The sequence below is a fragment of the Drosophila tropicalis genome, unplaced genomic scaffold (genome assembly GCF_018151085.1).
Source record: "Drosophila tropicalis isolate 14030-0801.00 unplaced genomic scaffold, ASM1815108v1 contig_593, whole genome shotgun sequence".
NCBI lineage: Eukaryota > Metazoa > Arthropoda > Insecta > Diptera > Drosophilidae > Drosophila > Drosophila tropicalis.
Window position 1 is genome coordinate 22,188,951 of NW_027173070.1, and position 19,447 is coordinate 22,208,397.

Here is a 19,447-nt window from a genome sequence, read left to right on the forward strand (position 1 = left end):
GCTTTTGTTGGCCAGCACACAAAAAAAGGACTAACAAAAAGCGTTAGAGACAGAACCCACGACAGACCATATCCCAACGTCAAAAACGAATTTATATTTTTTTCTTTTTGTATTCTTAACCCTTACCCCAATCCCTCAGTGCATTCGAAAAAGCTCTCGTTCTGCCTGCTTGCGTCCTGGCCGGGGGCATGAGATGCAAGAAAACGAGCGAACGAGCCTGCTAATTCATTGCCAAAGCTGCAAATTTTTCTATGCATATGCAATTTTTGTTTGCAGAGAACCAGGTCAGCTAGAGTACTATGTGGATGATGACGATGGTGATACAGTAGCGGCCCCAGCTGATGCTAGAACTGGTGATGGCGTTGGTGTGGCTGATGATGTTCGTGCTGATGATAGCCCCAGCGATAATATAGACTTCGAGGGTGAAGAGGAATTTGCAGTGCAAAAATTTGGCCAAAAAGAGGCTGCCGATGAGTTGAGCTCACAGTTACCCTATGGCATCCAAAATGTGCGCAAGCGTCGCGTTCGCAGTGTCATGCCACCCACACAGCAGTTCAATTCAAATCCCAGCACCAATCCCAATAGCAACGATGGCGTAAGTTTGAACCTCAATTTTTTTTAAATTCAAAGTTTCTGAAATTGTTTTTGGCATATTTAGGTCACGTATCAATCGCTGTGTCCCACCAATCGAGTCACTGTCAAACTCGACATGGGTGAATATCGTCCAAATCATTATGTAGAAGTCACCTGTGCCCACAACTATGCGCCACAGCCATCAAGGATGCACAACTATGACTATAGCTATCGTAGCAATGAATTGCCGCTGCTAAGAGCCCTTCTATCTGAGCGGGGTGGAGAGAAACGTGAGGTAGGCAACTAAAATAAAACAATTTAATTAGTAGATTTGGTTGGAATTGTTGGGATAAACAGGAATCTATTATAGTTACTTTGTGGACTAGTCAAATACTTATCTATTCTATCATATTAAGTTCGTCTACTAAGTCAGTTTATGTCTACTTTCTTAGTTAATGCAGCTTTAAGCCTCATTCAATTGATTCACAATGGGACTAAATGTTCAATAAGCTGTCTTCTTAAAAGTCAAATTCTTCTTTTAGAGTCAAATTTTTAGAACATGTTCTGTTTTAAATATAAAATTTTGATAAAAGCATTGGGTTAAATAATTGAAATTCTTAATTATAATATACTGTTATAGAAAATATTAATTTGTCCTTAAACTTTTTTAGATCTGTTCGGCCACAGGCTTCTCATGCATCCAACTCAATCGGACCATACACTTGATACGCCTAAATGAGGATTCCGGCTGCTGGGAATCCGAAACACGAACAGTGCCCTCGGGCTGTGAGTGCATGTGGCCCAAGCATAGCTATGGAGACATTGCTTTTTATCATCAGGCACAGAAACGTGGTGGCCCCTTGTTGAGACGCACTGGTGCTGGCGCAAGTGCAGGAGTGGGTGGTGGATCGAGTGCTGGCATCGATTACAAACCCGGAGTGGGCTATCGTCAGTTGAAGTTACGGTCACGCAATCGACGAGACAATTTCGGTCCCTTTGACGAGAGCTATGACTTGAATTGAGGCAAACAAATCAAACGGATGCCATGAATGGGGAGGGAGTAATCTTTTGGAATCTACATAAATTATTTTACGCCATAGTTTAGTTATAAAATTGATGAATCGAGTATCGTTTTGCGTACGAAGAGAATTGTGAATTGTAATTGTTAATGATAAATAAAATGAGAAACTACAATGGAGCAACACACAAACAAACCATGAGATAATCCTCAAGGCGCTCTCCCAGTTGGTTTATCCATAAATCAACGGGCTTATTGCAAAAATAAATAAATATTCATTCATTTTGTAGGTTGTCTGGCCAAATTGCATTTGCTTAATCGTTTAGTTGATATGCCCTGCAACTTCGATTTAATTCAAACAATTTATTGCCTGATCTGCGAGTCGTAAATTAAATATTTAAGCTCGCCGTCGTCAACGGCAACAGCAACAACAGCGAGAATAAAAACAATTGCAATTATTTATAACAAATAGCAGTTTACGTAAATCACCCTTAATCCTACGCGGGAATCCAAAATATACCAGCAGCAAAAACTATGTTAACTTGTCCAATGGTTGAGTTGCCACCTGCTCCAACAACTTCTCTGATATTCGTGCAATCTGTTGATGCAAATCCTCAACTTTATCGCTGGCGTTTAGTCGATGCCAATAAGATGATTCCCTTTCGCAGAGACAATCAAAGACAGAGCTCACTTTACGCTGGAACTCCAATTTCTCATATCTAGAAGAAAATGAGTTTCAATTATAAACAAAAATCAATGCAATATAAATTTAATACAATACTTTACCGCTCTGTGCCATAACTTCCCCGTTTTGCCAATTCATCGAGTTCAGTCTTTAAATAGAAAACTGCATCCGGTTTGAGTAGTCCCCGTTCCGGTGCATAACACCAATCCAAATCCAATCCTTTGGCCACTGTGTAGGCTACCCCGGAATATGAATATCGGTCTACAACCAGAGTAGTTCCCGCTTCTAATTGTTTTCTCATGTGATTTAAATGCTCCCATCGATTGGCGGAGAACATCAAATGTATCACTTCATCGGGCAAATCTTGACTGTTGGTTAAATACGAATTGATCACCTGGCCAATTTGGCTTGATTTGCGTTCCGGAAAATTTAAATGAACCGTGCTTACGCCTCTTGATTGGAGCTTTTCAACTGTGCAAGTATAAGAAATTAGTTAATTGACAAGATTCCCAATCTATTTGGACTTACCCAATAGACGGCTTTGCGTTGTTTTGCCACTGCGGTCGCAGCCTTCGAACACAATAAATGCACCTCGTTGCATTGCGTTGCTAATATTATCTACAACATTTCCACCTCGCATTCGCAATACCAGGGATACAGAATCCGAATTTGCGCGCCAAAATACAGACGTTAATTTCATTGATATTTCTGAAAAATACCAAATTTTAGAGTAACCATTCCACTGCTAGAAATTGATTAATAAAAGGACTAACCAAAATTGTATAATTTTTTTTTGACTTTATGAGCTTTTAAAATTGCTTCGCACTACATTTTTTTATAAGTTAATGCATAGTTCATTAAATTATTATTCAACTCCTGATCGGATATCAGCAATATCTTTAGCCAAATAATAGCTCAATTACCATCACTGACGTAAAAAAAATTGTTCAATCCGAAAGTGTGACTGTGCTGTGCGGTGAAACTATTTCTACATATCAGTGTGACCACAGCTAAGCTACCCTGTATAGTGCTGGAAAGAAATCACGTAAAAAAAAAACAAACAAAATTTAATAATATCACTTGTTTATTGAAGAAACACAGTGCCGACAATGTATTAGCAATACGGTAAATTGTCCAACGTAGGCGTTTGAGGCCACGGCAGCAACTTCAATGTGCGATTAGCCGACCCAAAACAAGAAACAAATTCGCACAGAGTTGCGACGAAGTCGCAATGCCCTGCAATTGGGAGTTCTAGGTATTTGTACTTACCGCACATCCATGCTAAGTCAAGATCATCATCTAAAACAACTGCCACTGTTTAACTTAATGTGTCACCTACTAATCCTCAAAAAACTATTTACTTGCACATGCCGAAACGATTGAATGGGCAAAAGACAAAAGACCGCGTGCTTGTGGCGTAGCGTGCAGCAGCTGCAACGAAACCCAGGGACGCAGAAGCAAAACAACTCGCGATAACGATAACGATAGGACTAACGGCTGCGCAAGGACCACGAGAGCCGACTGCCGCTAGAAGAAGACGAAAAAAAAGAATTTTGCCAGTGGGTGGGGGTGGTGTATGTGAAAAAAGTGCGTGCGGAATTTGTTTATAAGCGACAAGAGAAACGTCAAGAAAAGCAGAACAGAGATTTTGTGTCCATCGGTTTCGCAGTTGTTTGTCCTGAAATTAGACAATGTGCTAGCAGGACATAAATATCTCCTGTCAAGAGAAACTAGTTTCTGTTTCTTTCCCCTTTTTTTTTCCTTATTCCCCCCTTGTGATTGGTTTTTGGCTGTCGTTATCCTGCTGTTACCGCCTTTCCATCTGATTAACAGATCTCAGGTCGTTCCTTTTCGTCGATGAAGTTTTTGAATTTAAGTTAGAAAATGTCCAATAATAATCATCCACACAGTCATCTCAGTCAAGCTGCTGCCGCCGCCGCTCAGAATCCGTCATGGAATCCACTGCAAGTAAGTAATGACACAAGTGACGCCAATACCCATGCTAATGAGTTTCAATCCTTGTTTTCAGATACCTTCATACATTCCGCGGCAGCCGCAACTGGCACACATGTCCAATGAACGACCCATGGTGCGTTCCCCATTGGCGTGGCAGCAGCCGCCGCCGCCTCCAGATGCCATTTACAATTTTATGTCGGCCAATCATAAAAACGTAAAAATCGACTAACAAAAATCGAAAACGCATGCACTTCAAAAATCTTTCGCCTAGCCCATAGAAATTTCCTACTTCTCCTTTTCTTTTCAATTCCCCAGTTTTAGTTTGCTTCTTATTTAACATATTGTTTCGAATCCATTAGTTCATTAATTCCCTCCAAATTAATTGGCAATGTTTTGAAATTTACTTTTTAGCTGGATCATCATCACCAAATGAATCCATTGCTGGCGCCGCCTTATACTGGAACATTGCCTTTTGACTCCATGGATTTGTCACTGCAATCAACCCGAAGTGCGGCGCCGCCGCTTACCAAATCGGGATTGCCTCAACAACAACAACAGCAGCAGCAGCAATCGCATGGAAATGCCCAGCATCAGCAGCAACAACAACAATCCCATCTGCATGCTCCTCCACCCAACTTTCCATCGATGTAAGTTTAAATATCATGGTTTTTATAAAACCATATCAATTTCTGATAACTTGGTTGTTAGAAAGCAAAATCAATGGTTCACTTTTAATTTTGAATTTAAATGCACAATAAGAAATTTAGTATTCCGATTTAAAAGATTTGCTTCGTTTATATTTTAATTTACCTTTAGACACAATCTCAGCACAACCAATGCCGCTCCCCAGCAGGAACATCTTGCCGCCTTGGCGGTTGCCCATGCTGAGAGATTGCTGAATTCAAACAGTTTAAATGCTTCGGCTGTCCCGACGCCCTCATCTACGCCCAATGTGACTGCCACGGCCAGCAAGTATTTAAACGCCAATGGCAGTGATTGTGAGTCGCTGTTACCGCCGCCGCCGCCAACGACAACTACATCTACGTCCACTGCCAGCAATCACACCAGCAGCAGTAGCAGCAGCAGTGGTCCTGGCAGTGGGAACAATAATCTATCAAGTCATTCGCCAAATCCCCATTATATGCATCAGAATCGTGATGATAGCTTTAAGCTGTCCCAATTAAAACAACGTAACTTCGAGAAGGAAAAGGAATGCAGGATAATGCAACAGCAACAACCTTCACATGGCAATAAGAAACGTAAGCAGAAAACTTGGTCACTTTTTAATTTTTTTATCCAAACATGGTTTTATTACTTTCCAGCCTCACCATTGAGAAACTATCATCATCAGCAGCAGCAGCAGCAGGCGCAACAACAACAGCAGCAATCACCTTATAACATGACTCCAAAATACAATGGACCTCAGACTCCGCCCACGCCGCAGTCACCACTGGCCGGTCCATTACCGCCGCCGCCACATCAAATGGACTACAACCAACTGCACTTGCATCATCAACTCGGCGGAGGATATCAGCACATGCAGCAATCTGTTCCTGCGGCTAGTCAAGATCAACACTTGCATTATCATAATCAGCATGTACTGCCATCCCATCATCCGACACACATAAGCAGCGCACAATTTCACGCACAAGCAAATCTGCCCGGACAGCAACAATTGCCGCCGCAGCATCAGCAGCCACAGGCAGGGCCTCCAATGCATCATCATTCCCGTAATTCGCAGCAACTAACGAATCTCGATTTACTGCCCAAACAACCCAAACAGACGGATATGGATATTGAACGGGAGAGAGACGAACAAACTGTTATAACAGATCTATCCTATCGCCACACGACGACAACACCTGCCTTACCCCCCTCCTCCTGCTTCATCTTCCTCCTTGGGGGAGACTGAAAAGCCGGCTGCAGCTTCTACTGCTAGCCACGATGCTCCTGAATCACCATATTTGACTACCTCCAACGAGGAGTCGCTGGAATCGAACAGCAACAGCAATAGCAACAGCCGCAAAAGACGCAAACGCAAATCTAGCCTTGTAATGCGTCTAACTCCCAGCGAAAATGCTTCGGCCACCAAGCATACCCATGGAAATAGTAGTAGTAGTCCCAAACAGACGACCAAGAATGGAACTTCAAGTGTCGGCAGCGATTTTCAACCGTTTCAACAAACTGAAATGCCCATGGTAACGGAAAACGGACGAGCCAGCTCACCGGCTCAAACGGAAAATAGCAACAGTAATAACTCAACGTCGTTGTACAACGATGACAACCCTAAAACGAAAAAGCAACGTCAAGCACTGCTGCAGCGCAATCTCACCGAGCAGCAGCACCGGCATCATCCAATTCCTGAGGATGAACCTGTGGCGAATCCAACTCCCCCAACAACAACAGTCACAATGCCACCGCCACCAAGTCCGCAGAGCAATAGCAGTTCCAGTTCTAGTAGTTCCAGTTCCCACTCCAGTCGCAGCAGCCACGATGAGAAACAGCAGCCCGAACCCCCTACAATAAACAATAAGAGCATTACGGATACGCCGGCATCTCCGGCTCTGGTGGAACAAGGCGATATTGATGCCAAACCAGCGGTGAGTGTACATGAGCAAGAGGACGATGACAACGAAGTGGACGAGGTAGTGGCGACGAAAACTGATAATAATAACAAGGCACCGGAAAGTTCTCCAAAACCTCTAACGCCACCAGTTCAACCCGCGGCAACTTCTGGACCATCCTCAGAACCAATTGTAGTGCCACCAAATGCTGCTGAACCTCGTCATTTTGGTGAAGTAGAAGATAAGCTAGAGCAAATGTTCGCCGGGATTGAAGAGGAAACCGAAGCTCCTGCGGAAAAGCCTGCAGAGCAAGAGGCTAAATCGAATGATGTAGTTGGGCATGATTTGAGCGCCCAGCTGGCTATGGATAGCGCCAAATCAGAGGAGATCAAGTCAACTCCACCGGTACCCGAAGTGCGTCCCATAGCCACCAAGGCGGCAATGAAATCCACTCTGCCCAGTCCTATTCACAGTCCCATGCTTGAGGCTCGTTCCACTTCTACGCCATTACCCGAATCGCACCTGGCTGAAGAATCCCAAGATAGCAGTAAATCACAACCAGTTAGGTCTGCTCCCCAGCGTCGTTTACCACCAAGAAGACTTTCCATAGGCATGGATGCAGCACTCCTGCGTTTTACTCTCGATGACACTGCATCCCAGGCCAAAACCAAGAAGACTGTGGGCCGAAAAAAGTTAGCGCAACCCGATCCAGAGGATAGCGATGACGATGATAAGCCCAGTACCTCGGCAGCAGCAGCAGCAGCCTTGGCAGCGCGGAACAAACTAAACGAAACAGCCAACATTAAGAACAACAATTCAAAAACATCGACAGCGGCGACAAAAAAGAGTCCCATAGCCAAGGGCAAGAGCAAGAAGGCCGCAGTAGGCAAGTCCAACAACAAAAATTCCAAACAAAATGGCAAAAACTCTAAAGGTGGCGGGGGACGTAAACCGATCAGCACTGATGAGGATAGTACGCCAGCGCCTCCCGTTAATGGAGGAAGTAGCAGTTTGCCCGATTTGAAATTCAAATCTCCCTACATTCTAATCAAACCAGATGGCACATTTAGCATTAAGAATACGCACAGCTCTGAAGATATCAATGAGAAACAAACAAAGGCCAAAAAGGCACCGCATGAGCGTAAAAATCTGCGTGGCATGCACAGCTCAACATTGAGCAATCGCTATGATGCCGATACCACCGATTCCAGTTGGATTTGTGTATTCTGCAAACGTGGTCCTCACAAACTGGGTCTCGGTGATCTCTTCGGACCTTATCTGGTGTCCATAGACTGCGATGAGTATCGAGCGGCACTGCACAGTCCCGGCGCCCAGGATATCGATGGTCTATTTGTGAGCAAACGGAAACGTGTCGATATGGTTAAAGCGCAACAGCGGAATCTGCCGGTGGTACAAGCCTCGCTAGCCAACATCATGCAGGCCCCCAAAATAAGCATGGTAAGTCATCATTAAAACTAAGATTTTCTCTTTTTCTTTTCTCAAATCACTTTTGTTTGTTTGCTTACAGCATAAACGTAAGCGGAAACAACCAGCCCAAGATTGCAACAATTCATTTAGCGATGACCAGTTCGATATGCCATCTCGATGCTCCTCCTCAATGGCAGATCCTCTTGATTATAGCCAAGAGAACAAATTGGTGGAAACGTTTCGCGGCATGTGCAAGACCTCTGAGCATGGCTATGAGATTTGGTTGCACGAGGATTGTGCCATTTGGACCAATGACATACAGTTGATCGGAGCCCATGTAAATGGACTGGATGCTGCTGTGTGGGATAGTACGCGATATCAATGTGTCCACTGCTCGCAGACGGGGGCCAATGTTTGTTGTTTTCAACGCTCCTGCAAGGCAACTGCCCATGTGCCGTGTGCCCGTTCAGCCAATTGGCATCTGAACGAACACGAACGCAAAGTTTTCTGTCAATTGCATGGCCCATCGGGAGGATCAAATGCGGCAGCAGCGGGAGATGAACCAGCAGCCGGTACTATAGGAAATGATTCGATGGCATTGGAATCCCTGCAACTACAGCCGCCAGTTCTATTGAATATCAATTCGCTTCCCTGAGTGCGGGTTCGTGTGCAAAAGTGTCGTCGCATGTTTTAGATAGCTTTGTGTCCACTTGAACAATTGTAAATAGTTTTGTGTCAAGCAAAAAACACAAAAGAAAAACCCATTTTCGCTGAGGGAGGAAGGAGAAGGAGAGGTAGAGAGTAATCCTCCAATAAGAGTGTTGTGTATAAATGAAAAACGCTGTAAATTTTCCCATAAAGCTTTCATGCGCTAGAGTTATCAAAAAGCGCGTTGGATACTGTATGTTACATATATATAAATAAATATAGTTATATATATTTATGTATATTTAAGAACCAAGTTTTTAATTGTTTTATCCTTTATGATCCAAAATAATTATTAACTTATTATTATTATTTCGGTGTACCACCTGTGTAGTACCTTTTAGTTTTTAATTACAAATTTACTTTTAATTCTTAAGTTAATTTAGTTGCACTTGAATTTGATTTTAGTTAAATTTGTTGTGTATGAGAAAAAGAGCATACTCGATGCCATACCATAATCGTAACTGATAATTGATACATATATCTGCAATTATATATATATATATATATATAGATATACACACATATATAATGTGCACAGCATTGATTCAAGTAAAAGTACATACCTATGTATACATAAATAGAAAAATGTCTGACAACACGAAAGCAGCCAATTTAAGTAATAAACAAACAACAATTGAGAACATTCGAACCCCCTATTCAAAATGGAATATTGTAAAACAATATATAAATATGATTAAACAATAATGTTAACGCCTAGATACATGTAAAAGTAAAAATTTATATTATTATATAGATTCATATATATATATATATATACATTCTAGTACACATAATTTGGTACTTGCATTGTATTATTAACTATTCATACGCGATAAGAGTAAAACACAAAACTGTACGTATTTGATGATAAATTTTAAATTCAAACAAAAGCCCCATATAAATCAATCAATAAACCAAGAAACAACAAGACGAATACCTTAATCTCACGCGGAACAACAACAAATAATAATGATACTTACCAACATAATAAAAGCAATAATAACAAAAAGAAAAAGAGAGATTATTTAGGAATCGAAACGCAAATTCGTTTATTTGTCAAAATGAAACAAAGAAAAATAAATATACATACAAAATTACATGCACAAACAATTGAGCAAACAATTTCGAGCACTTAATTCTATTGTTAACTTAACTAAACTAGGCATAAATAATTTAGCTATGAATTTACTTGTAGTATTTATTACTAACCCTCACGGCAATCTTCTCAATAGCGACGCAAACGTCGCCTTAAATGCGTTATATCGTTGGACAGTCGCCCGACACTGCTCTGTGGCACATCGTATGATGTCCGGCCGGCATAGAAGGATCTCTCCCGGCTGGGATTCGAATTGGTTAATTGCAGCTGATTGGCTGAGACATCGCTACGCTTTTGCGCTAATTGCAAACTATTCGGTGCTGGTATCAGTCCATTGGGCAAAGCCGGTAATTGCACATTCAAATGATGATCACCCTGACGGCTGGATAGGATTGTTGCTTTTGGTGATGAGGCAGCTGGGCCTAAGGGTTGGGCTAGTGGTGGGAATTGGGGCAACTGTTGTTGTTGCTGTTGGTATGGTACAAAGATGTTGGGCGTTAAATATGGCTGTTGATTCGTTAGAATGGACGCAGATTGTTGTGGATGCTGCTGCTGATGGTGAAATTGTTGCTGATAGGTCTGTGGCTGTTGCTGATATTGTTGATAAACAATCTGTTGCTGCTGTTGTTGTTGAGGCTGATATTGTTGTGATATATAACTAAGTTGTTGCTGGTGAATGGGATGTTGCTGCTGTACATGTTGTCGCTGTGTTTGCTGAGGAGAGTGTTGTTGTTGTTGGTGATGCGCGTGTTGCTGCTGTTGCACAGGTTGATGTTGCACATGCTGTATGTGTTGCTGCTGTACCTGCTGCCTTTGTGTGTGTTGCTGCTGTACACGTTGCTGCTGTTGTGGCTGACGTTGTTGTGGTTGCTGCTGCTGCTGCAATGTAGATGCCTCAGCCTGCGTTTGGCCAAATTTATTATTCAGAAACTCGTTCAGCGAAACGTAAGATTGACTTTGGCTTGTCTGTTGCGTTTGTGGTTGGCTAGCCAGAGAGGAGATAATATTACTAGCCGAATTGGGGGCAATTCTTTGACCTTCAGCACGAGCGATCACTATTCCGGGTGGAGTGGGCAATTGCTGTGGGCGTGGCGGTACGGTCAGGCTGGCAATAGCTGTAAATAATTCAAATTAAAGTACAAGCTAATGACAATTAGAAAGTTTGCTTACCTGGAGCCGTGGCTGGCTTAACATAGCTTGGCTTGATCACACGCTGCTGTTGTTGTTGTTGTTGTTGCTGCTGGGACTGGGTAACCTTTTGTTGGGTACTCTTGAAATTCTGCAAAATGGATTCATCAACAATGGCGCGAGTAAGCTTATCAAAAGGCAAAAATGCAGAAGATGATGAAGAAGAAGTGGCGGAAGAGGAGGAGGCAGAAGAAGTAGATAGACTAGAGGATGGTGTGTGAATGGGTGTGTTGCTGTTGATGTTTATGTTGTTGGTGTTGGTGTTGGTCTGACGGAAAGGTGTATTAAACGACGGCACTGGTGTGTAACTATAGCCCTGATTGTAACTAGATGCCAATGCCGAAATTTGCTGGGACAAGGTGGATAAAGCAGCTGGAGTAGTCGGTGGTGGAGGTGTTGTAGTTCTTGCTGTGGTAGTGGTTCGCTGAGTGGTAGTGCCACGAGTTCGTTGCACAGGAGCCTTGTAGCTGGAATACCGATTACGTCCACGATTCACATTCACAGAACTTGTTTTGGTGGTGGCAATGTGATTAACAGCTTCAGTGGTGCTTCTAACCGCAGCAGCAGCTCGTGTTGCTGGCGTGTAAACGCGATTACCGCGCTGTACTTGGAAACGTTGCAGGTTACTGTGCACACTCTCCCAACTGGCTTTAACTGGTGGCTCATTACCCGTCTCTTTCTCGATGTTGCGCACAGCCAACTTCTTGCTGGGTCCTTGGTCGACGCCTCCGCGAACATGTGACAATGGGGAAACTGTTGTCGTTGTCGTCGTCGTTGTTGTTGTTGTTGAAGAGGCTGCCGGGATTGTTAAAGTTGTTGGCTTCGCCGTGTGCAGACGAGAGAAGCGCAAACGACTAGCTGCCAAACGTTCTATATAACTGCGAGTGGGTGTGGTGGTTCGCTGAGTTGTACTCGTGGTCGAACTGCGATTGATGACCAGAGGCAGAGGACGTACACTGGGGCGTCGAACCGAGGTGGCGCCAACACCGGTAGCACCACCTACACGCTGCTGGGCAAAGCGTCTGTAGCCACGGATGCGTTCCTGAGTGCTGCTGATTTCGGTAACCGTTTCCGTTGAGGTACTCATCACTGGAGTGGGAAGTGGAGTGGAAGTCGTGGTGGTTGTTCTCTGTGGTTCCGATCTGCCATGTGCAAGCTTATTGGTACGCAAGGCCGTTTCCGTTTCATCATTGTGAGATGACAATTTGACTCCAGCTAGCAGCAATTTAGCCGCTTGATGGTGGGCATCGGTTTTTTCGATGGCTTCAGCATTGAGTTCCGGTGGCGACAAATCATCAGCCAGTGGTAAATTGGCTGTCAAGGCGGCTGCCTGGCCCAGGGATTCTATTTCAATTTCTGGAGGTGCCAGCAAACCCAGAGGTTGATCAATCAATGGGGCGCCAGTTGATGTTCCTGCTTCTGTGGTTGCCACTGTGGTCTCCTGCTCATCTTCCAAACTGGGCGATAAGGTGGGAGCTATTAAAAGAGGTTCGGCCATCTCTCCAGCAATGGATTCAGTAGTGGTTTTTGGGAATTTAACTTTATGGTCAAGATCTTTTTGAGCTTCATTGGGTATCTCATTGGGCTTCAGTGTGTAGTATGGATAAGTTGTGAATTCGTGTTTGTGTGTAGAAGGGTTTACAATGTGAAAGAAAATGCGATAGATAGATGTGAAGAAATAGCAAAAGGAGTTAACATAAAGATAGTAGAAGAAAGTTAGAGAGATAGACAGAGCTTTAGGCCTTCATTTTGGCTTAAATTCTTACCGTGAATCTGACAGTGCCCGCTGTTTGTTTAGGTCTATTATAAACGTAAGCTGAATTCTTGGATTTATCACTGTTCATGGAAAATCCGCGACTCAGAAATCTAAATGGTTGCTTCACCTTCATGGCCGGACTCATGGCTTGATAGCCGGACACACTGGGATCCAAATCGGTTGAGACTTCATCTAGCAAATTGTTAATATTCGATACCAAATCCATTTGGGTGGCTTCATCCTTGGTGTTGCGTATATGCTTGATATAATCGGGGGCCATTACCTCGTTGGATGAGCTCGCATCGGTGGAATCGATTTCTAGGCCAGCATTCACTCGTTCGGCAAAGTTCTGTTGCTTCTGGTAGTGATACTCACGTGGATATTCGGCTATGATGTGGGCATTGGTGTGATCGAATTGTATACCCGGATCGGAGGACAGTTCACCTAGACTATTAACATAGATATCATCGCCTCCATCTATGTCGGCAACTGTGCCCAAAGGTTCACTCTTGATGGCCTCACCCCGAGTCGAGGTAGCTTCCCCAACAGTTGAAACCTCGGACAATTGCTTGCGTTTCGTTGTCGGCTTGGATTGTTGCGACGTTGCGGTCTGTTGCAGAGCCTTCGAAATGGTCTTCATAGGATATTCCATCATTTGACGCACACGTTCCATCATTTCATGAGTACTGCCCACTTTCTTTTCATCGTTCATTTGATAGTATTGCTCCGACTCATCGCAATTGACATTGCGATACCAGTCACAGACGAAATGTTGTTGGCTAAACAGTGTTCCATTGGGGCAAAGGAATCCAAATCCTTGAGGGGAACGAGCCGTGTGTGCGCATATGCGAAAGGCTTGACAACGACTCTCGACATCCGCATAGTAACCTGTAGTAGGTTCCAAAGTGATTCGGATAAAGATTTTAATCAATGTGCTGGGATTGACTTACCCTCATGTCTTCCCTGGCAGACAAAACTAGTCTTGGGCAAAGCACTTAAAATGGGATAATCTACACCTGGCTCACCGGGTATCGTATGTCTTAGATCAAACTCCTGATCGGTATACTCGTTCAATTTGTCTGCATCTTCAAAGTGTTCACTACTCTGGGCACTGATTAAACCAACAGAAAGTGCTATCAATAGACACCGCAAGGCGGTGGCGGCTCTCAACGTTGGCGGCCGCATGCTACAACAATAACATGGAGGAAGAAAGAAAGAAAGAAATGAAAAATTTACATTAATTGTGACATATGTATATCTGAAGCTTACAAAACCCTTAGTTGGTCCTAGGCTGATTGATAAAACTTATGTATCGTTAAACATTCATTGATTAAAATGAAGGCAATTTGAATATGAATGCGGCAACGGCACACACCAAACAACTGAAGCAAACCAAACCAAACCACGTAAGACAGAGATACAACAGGTGCCCCATTTGCATATCTAGTCAAAGAGAAAGAGAGGCAGAGGCAGAGGTATGCGTAACCAAAAATTGAGATGATTTGTCTGTGATTTATAAAACCAAAACAATTGCCATATATGTGCAGGTGGAACGGTAACTTTTCTGTGGCACTGTCATCACGATTCGACTTCAACTTAAGCGTGGGCTTCCAATGTATGTATGAATCTACCGCAGTCAAATTCAATTTGTCCATCACTTGGCTATAAAAAAATGTCAAGCCAAGAAGCAGCAATAAAAGGAAGCAGATCGGATGGCACGAGTTGACCTTGAGATAGCTGCCATGGTTTCCGTTTGATCTACATTAGATTTTAGTTTGATTTCGATTTGATTTGATTAAATTTATAAATATTTATGCTGAATTCCGATAATATTTTAATTAATTGCCACTCAGGTGATAGGCCTAAGCGTTGAGCAATCAACCTCATTTCAAACTCTTTCGCTCTCTCTATGGCCACGAGTGAAGGTCATATTGAAACCCTTTATGGAAACGACAAACTCAAGCCCAAGAGTTTTCTCTTCCTCATTCCTTTTGATTCCATTAAACGGCTATTACAATTAAATCCCAGACAAATAATTATTATCTACATAAACCAAACAAAATAAGCAGCTTTGCTTTGTTTTCCAGTTTCATTAATCATATATATACATATGTACGTGTGTGTATATATTAAGAGGGGATCTAATTGATGAGCCAAGTTATTAAGCATCGTACATTCAACCTTATTAGAATGTGGCTAATTCAAATTGACCAAAAATCAAAAGGAAAATCAAATATAAAGAAACAAACAAACCAATAAGCAACTTAAAGCGCCCCTAGTTAAATACTTGAGCAATCAATTTTAATTTAATGAAGAGTGTTTCAATCGCAACCAAAATGCTGAGGTCATCTAATTTTTGAAAACGAAAAACTTAAGGCACGAACTTGCCAAAATGGAACACTTGACATGTTTTTCTCATCAACAATTTTTTATATTTGATTCATTGAAAGCAATGAATAATTGTGTTCATTATTTGATTGTGTAAGAAAGTCTATTGTTTCATTCGGTTTGGTGTTTCTTTTTTATCTGTGGTTTTCTATTACACACACACACACACACACACACAAACAATTTTTGAAGTAGCCGACAAAATGAAATTGTCCAAGAAATCGCAACTCAATTATGGTTTAACACAACAGTAGCCAACAAAATGGCAAGAAAACTTTGTCTTTGTCCCAAAGTCAATAAAAAATTATTTAGCCATTTTTAACTGTCTCTTCTTTTTGCTCGGTTGCTCGGCTGCTGTTCATGCCAAATGTTTTGATAACTTAATCAATTATATAATAATTAAGCATGATGATCATAATGATGATGATGTAACAATTATATAATCATGAAGGCACTGCTAGGGTCTCCGTCTACATTCGTTTAGATTGATATTTAAAGTCATTGACCTTCATGGCATAAAGAATTCTCTGGCATGTCAATAAACTCAGATACCAGTTCTATATACTTTACTATATACCATAGTATTCTCACATTTTTTTAATGACTATCTAAGCGACATCTAATTGAATTTTAATGACCCCAAAAAGCACTCGCAAAACATTTCGTTTCGGCCTTTTATGCAAATGCAGTAGATGAAAAATTACTTTTAAATAGTTCAACTCAAGTGCAGCTTGAGGGCAATGGATAACTTTATGGATTACAATTCGATTTACATACCAGTAAGACAATCGACACTTTCAGGGTCAATTGTCGAAAGGCAGCGAAATAACAAATCGTTCAAAACTCGAAAAATCGTTAATGGCTGACAACGAGGAAGCCAAATTGAAAGCAAAAGTAGAAGCAAAAGCAGAAGCATCTCCAACTATTTTGACTGGGGAAACTGTTTTACTTCTCATTGTTTTCAATGATCCATCAAATCTGACTAGACAAGCAGCCGCTACAACAACAATCGAGATGAAGATAACAATGATGAAGATGCCGACACCGATGATGTTGAGAGAATTGCCTCTGCACAATTGTAAGATAAGCAAATCGAAAACAAAAAACCATAATAATAACAAAAGAGAATGGTTAAACTCATTAACAAAACTCAATCTGGACATGCTGTAATCGGATTTTGATTTTAATGCGCCCTTGATCTTGAACTTGATCCACATAAACAAATAAAATGGGTGTAAGGACACTTCGAATCCAAAAAAAACCAAACCAAATCAAAAACCATATATGCATCAATTTAAAGTGTTAATCATTATTTCCCTACCCTAATTTGTGGTGCCCATAAATTAGCAGCACGTTTTTTTTTCTGTTGACGAAACTCAAATCATAAATCTTCACTCCGTATTGAGAGTGAATGAACGAGCGAACCAACAATGATTCGAATGGGTTCGACTTTACTTAAGCATTTAATTATAGCTAATCTAATTATGTTTTGCTTTGGGTTTCACTTCCATTTCATGTAGAGCCGACATGTCTACAGCTCCTCCTCCCTCGTCCTCCCCCCAAGTCATGCCACTCAACAGTCCCAAGAATTGATGGCTTTGAAGGATATGCTTGAAATTGTTTTGGCCTCACTCATTCGAAAAAGTACCCGTATCTCTCATAATTTTGTTTTTCTCTTTTGGGTTTTATGGTTTCATCTTTTCCTCTTTTTTGGAATGTCGACTAGAAGTGGCTGTCATTTATATGGTAAGATGACGTAAATCGAGTGCGTAATACAACAAGTAGAGAAGAGGAGGCCAAACACTTTAAGAACTTTGATGATTCAAATTAGATTTATATCCGCATAGTTCAGCAATTGCTTCAAGTGGCATATCGATGGCAGTTCTCTTGTAATTGTGTTTACATTGTCTAATTAACAAAATTAATGCTTTTCTAATGGAATTTTGTACAATTTATGCGGGAATGCAAGTCAATATTTAGTTACCTCATGTTAAGCAAATCAAAAGACTTAAGACACAAACTTGACAACAGCCAAACAAAAATTAGAGACAAAAATAAAGAATTCAATAATTCTCATTTTATGATTAGAAACAAAATATTTTAAATTTAAATTTGACAAAAAAATTTTAAGTTACGTACTTAAAAAACAAAAGACTTAAGGCACAAACTTGTTGAAGAATGAACAATAAGAAATATATATTTGGATTTAATTCTTTATATTTTATATCTTTGTTATTATTATTATGATTTCAGTACGATAAATTTAAATATATATATTGATTTAGTTGAATCAGTTGTTAATTGGCAATTGGTCAATTCATTATTCGACATTAATGAAAGTTTATATTTATGTTATTTATTTATATTATGTCTTATGTCTAACTAAGAGCTCAGTAAAATAAGATTTCACCCAGCTAGTAAAACGTAGATTTCGAATCTATTGGAACGAATACGGCACTTATTGAATTATTTTGAGTTTGAAACATGTTAAATTTTACTCTCAGATATGTAAGTATTTAGCTTAAACAACAACTTTTAATATGACTAAATAAAGTAAAGCATGCTTAAAAGGGACTTTCTTTCTACTAAGAAATTACATCAAATCTATCACTGGTTCGATTTGTTCCAGTTTTACAATTAACTAACACAAGCTCGAAATTTATGATTGATAAAGAAAGTTTCATTGGGGACTTGAAAGTAAAACCTATTTAACCTATAAATATTTACAAGGCAATTTGTAAACCTTTAAAGATTTAGTTTAGATAGTTGCCTATAGTATATCCTAGTCAATATTCACAGCCATGATGAAGAGCAAACATACACACTTATGTAGAAAATGTGTTGGAAACTTCCAATACTAATAACTATTAGAGAATTGCAATGCTTGCTAAATTTGGGCCTTAAATATTTCCGGTACATGTATCAGTATTAATAAAGTGCAAATTTGGCAGAGCCTTGTTAATATCTAAACATGTTTTCCATGTGAATAAAACCGGAACCGATTATATCCTCATCATGGAACAATTGCGTAACAATTCGACAGAGCTAAATCGAAAACTTCTGTAGTGCACTTTAATTAGGTCGACTTTAAAATATTTGTTTAAAAAAAACTGTTTAATTTTGATAAGTTTTAAATGTTCAATTGTTTAATTGTTGTTTTTGTTAACATAGCGTTTGTTTTGACGACCTTTGTTATTTTTTAAGGTCTTTTAGAACCCAAACTATTTTTTGTTACCTTTCTGATTATGTATGATCTCAGTCGATCCAAAATTGTTGTAAATTATTAATTTTTTAATTGTGTGTGGGGGTGTGTGAATTTTTTTTTTGTATTTTGAAATATTCGTTTCACTTTTTAATAGTTTTCAAATTATGTAAGTAACTTCACTTTCGTATCATTCTTGTATCCCTGACAATCCTTAAGCGTGAGAAAGGTAGAGCAGGAAGAATATCGTAACCGCCGCAACACGCCAAAACAAAACTTAACCGTTCGAGTCGCGAACTTGAACTGAACTGGAAAAAGTCAAAGATAATCGAAATATTTTTGGCTACACAGAGAAGAAGAGACCCAAAAACCCAGACGCAGACACTGAGCCAAAGGCAGAGGCGCGATGATGAAGACCAAGCAGAAGTAGCAGCAGCAGCAGCAACAGCAACATCAGACAATCGATTGCGTATTGTTGGAAACCGGTGACAACCTGCTGTTGCTAGACTTGTTGCTGATGTTGCTGTTGGTGCTGCAGCATAACAGTAAACGGTTAAAAACAAAAGGGCCCAATTCCAGTTGGCCAATGCGTGTGGGACATATGCTGTATATTGTGTTTATAATTCACTTTCATTCCCATCGGCCTTATCATTCCCAAGCCTTGAATTCATTGAATTCCTTGCCTTTGAGTATCAAATTTATAATTTATTGTACACGCGGACAAGGCAATTTCCGCATATAAGAAATAAGATGAAAAAATTGAGTATCGTGTGACCCAAATCTAAAATTTTAATTAAACAATAGCTTAAGCGATCATTTAGCATTAAACACTGCTTAGCAGCTGTAGCTGCCGGTGTTGCTGCTGCACTTGAAGTGGCCAAATGA

At 40.8% G+C, this 19,447-nt stretch overlaps 4 protein-coding genes across 5 annotated transcripts in view; 2 read left to right on the top strand and 2 right to left on the bottom strand.

The window, feature by feature from the left end:
• LOC137578360 (uncharacterized) overlaps window positions 1-1,781 on the top strand; it is a 48,777-nt gene extending 46,996 nt beyond the window's left edge. For both annotated transcript variants that reach the window (XM_068292125.1, XM_068292124.1), the window contains exons 3-5: window positions 277-595; window positions 659-868; window positions 1,245-1,781. In XM_068292125.1, the coding sequence (XP_068148226.1) occupies window positions 277-595; window positions 659-868; window positions 1,245-1,595 (880 nt within the window). In that variant the 3' untranslated portion in view covers window positions 1,596-1,781. The remainder of the gene's footprint in view (window positions 1-276; window positions 596-658; window positions 869-1,244) is intronic.
• Window positions 1,782-1,873: 92 nt separating this feature from the next.
• Window positions 1,874-3,401, bottom strand: LOC137578362 (thymidylate kinase). Its single transcript, XM_068292127.1, has 5 exons — window positions 3,357-3,401; window positions 3,200-3,306; window positions 2,805-2,984; window positions 2,378-2,747; window positions 1,874-2,310 (listed from the first exon to the last, which is right to left on the bottom strand). Exons 3-5 carry the CDS (start codon window positions 2,974-2,976, stop codon window positions 2,124-2,126), a joined length of 729 nt encoding a protein of 242 aa, XP_068148228.1. The 5' UTR covers window positions 2,977-2,984; window positions 3,200-3,306; window positions 3,357-3,401; the 3' UTR covers window positions 1,874-2,123.
• A 162-nt stretch (window positions 3,402-3,563) lies between these two features.
• On the top strand, window positions 3,564-10,042 carry LOC137578363 (uncharacterized protein CG5098). The gene is made up of 7 exons (XM_068292129.1): window positions 3,564-4,244; window positions 4,306-4,446; window positions 4,644-4,879; window positions 5,049-5,491; window positions 5,555-6,083; window positions 6,136-8,254; window positions 8,325-10,042. The coding sequence occupies exons 1-7, from the start codon at window positions 4,161-4,163 to the stop codon at window positions 8,877-8,879; spliced, it is 4,107 nt and encodes a 1,368-aa protein (XP_068148230.1). The 5' UTR covers window positions 3,564-4,160; the 3' UTR covers window positions 8,880-10,042.
• A 115-nt stretch (window positions 10,043-10,157) lies between these two features.
• LOC137575735 (formin-J) lies at window positions 10,158-19,233 on the bottom strand. Its single transcript, XM_068288369.1, has 7 exons — window positions 19,191-19,233; window positions 18,942-19,094; window positions 13,923-14,105; window positions 12,983-13,860; window positions 11,199-12,801; window positions 10,802-11,143; window positions 10,158-10,720 (listed from the first exon to the last, which is right to left on the bottom strand). The coding sequence occupies exons 1-7, from the start codon at window positions 19,231-19,233 to the stop codon at window positions 10,158-10,160; spliced, it is 3,765 nt and encodes a 1,254-aa protein (XP_068144470.1).
• Window positions 19,234-19,447: the final 214 nt, after the last annotated feature.

Bases quoted from the DNA above. Each gene is read 5' to 3' on its own strand.
- LOC137578363 (XM_068292129.1), top strand. From the start codon at position 4,161: ATGTCCAATAATAATCATCCACACAGTCATCTCAGTCAAGCTGCTGCC. The intron at 5,492-5,554 runs GTAAGCAGAAAA...ATTACTTTCCAG, and splicing joins TTCACATGGCAATAAGAAAC to CCTCACCATTGAGAAACTAT. The intron at 8,255-8,324 runs GTAAGTCATCAT...GTTTGCTTACAG, and splicing joins AGGCCCCCAAAATAAGCATG to CATAAACGTAAGCGGAAACA.
- LOC137575735 (XM_068288369.1), bottom strand. From the start codon at position 19,233: ATGAATTCAAGGCTTGGGAATGATAAGGCCGATGGGAATGAAA. The intron at 14,106-18,941 runs GCGTCTGGGTTT...GTCTATTGATAG, and splicing joins CTGCCTTTGGCTCAGTGTCT to CACTTTCTGTTGGTTTAATC. The intron at 11,144-11,198 runs GTAAGCAAACTT...AATTATTTACAG, and splicing joins TAAGCCAGCCACGGCTCCAG to CTATTGCCAGCCTGACCGTA.
- LOC137578362 (XM_068292127.1), bottom strand. From the start codon at position 2,976: ATGAAATTAACGTCTGTATTTTGGCGCGCAAATTCGGATTCTGTATCC. The intron at 2,748-2,804 runs GTAAGTCCAAAT...ATACTTGCACAG, and splicing joins AACGCAAAGCCGTCTATTGG to TTGAAAAGCTCCAATCAAGA. The intron at 2,311-2,377 runs GTAAAGTATTGT...ATTTTCTTCTAG, and splicing joins GGAAGTTATGGCACAGAGCG to ATATGAGAAATTGGAGTTCC.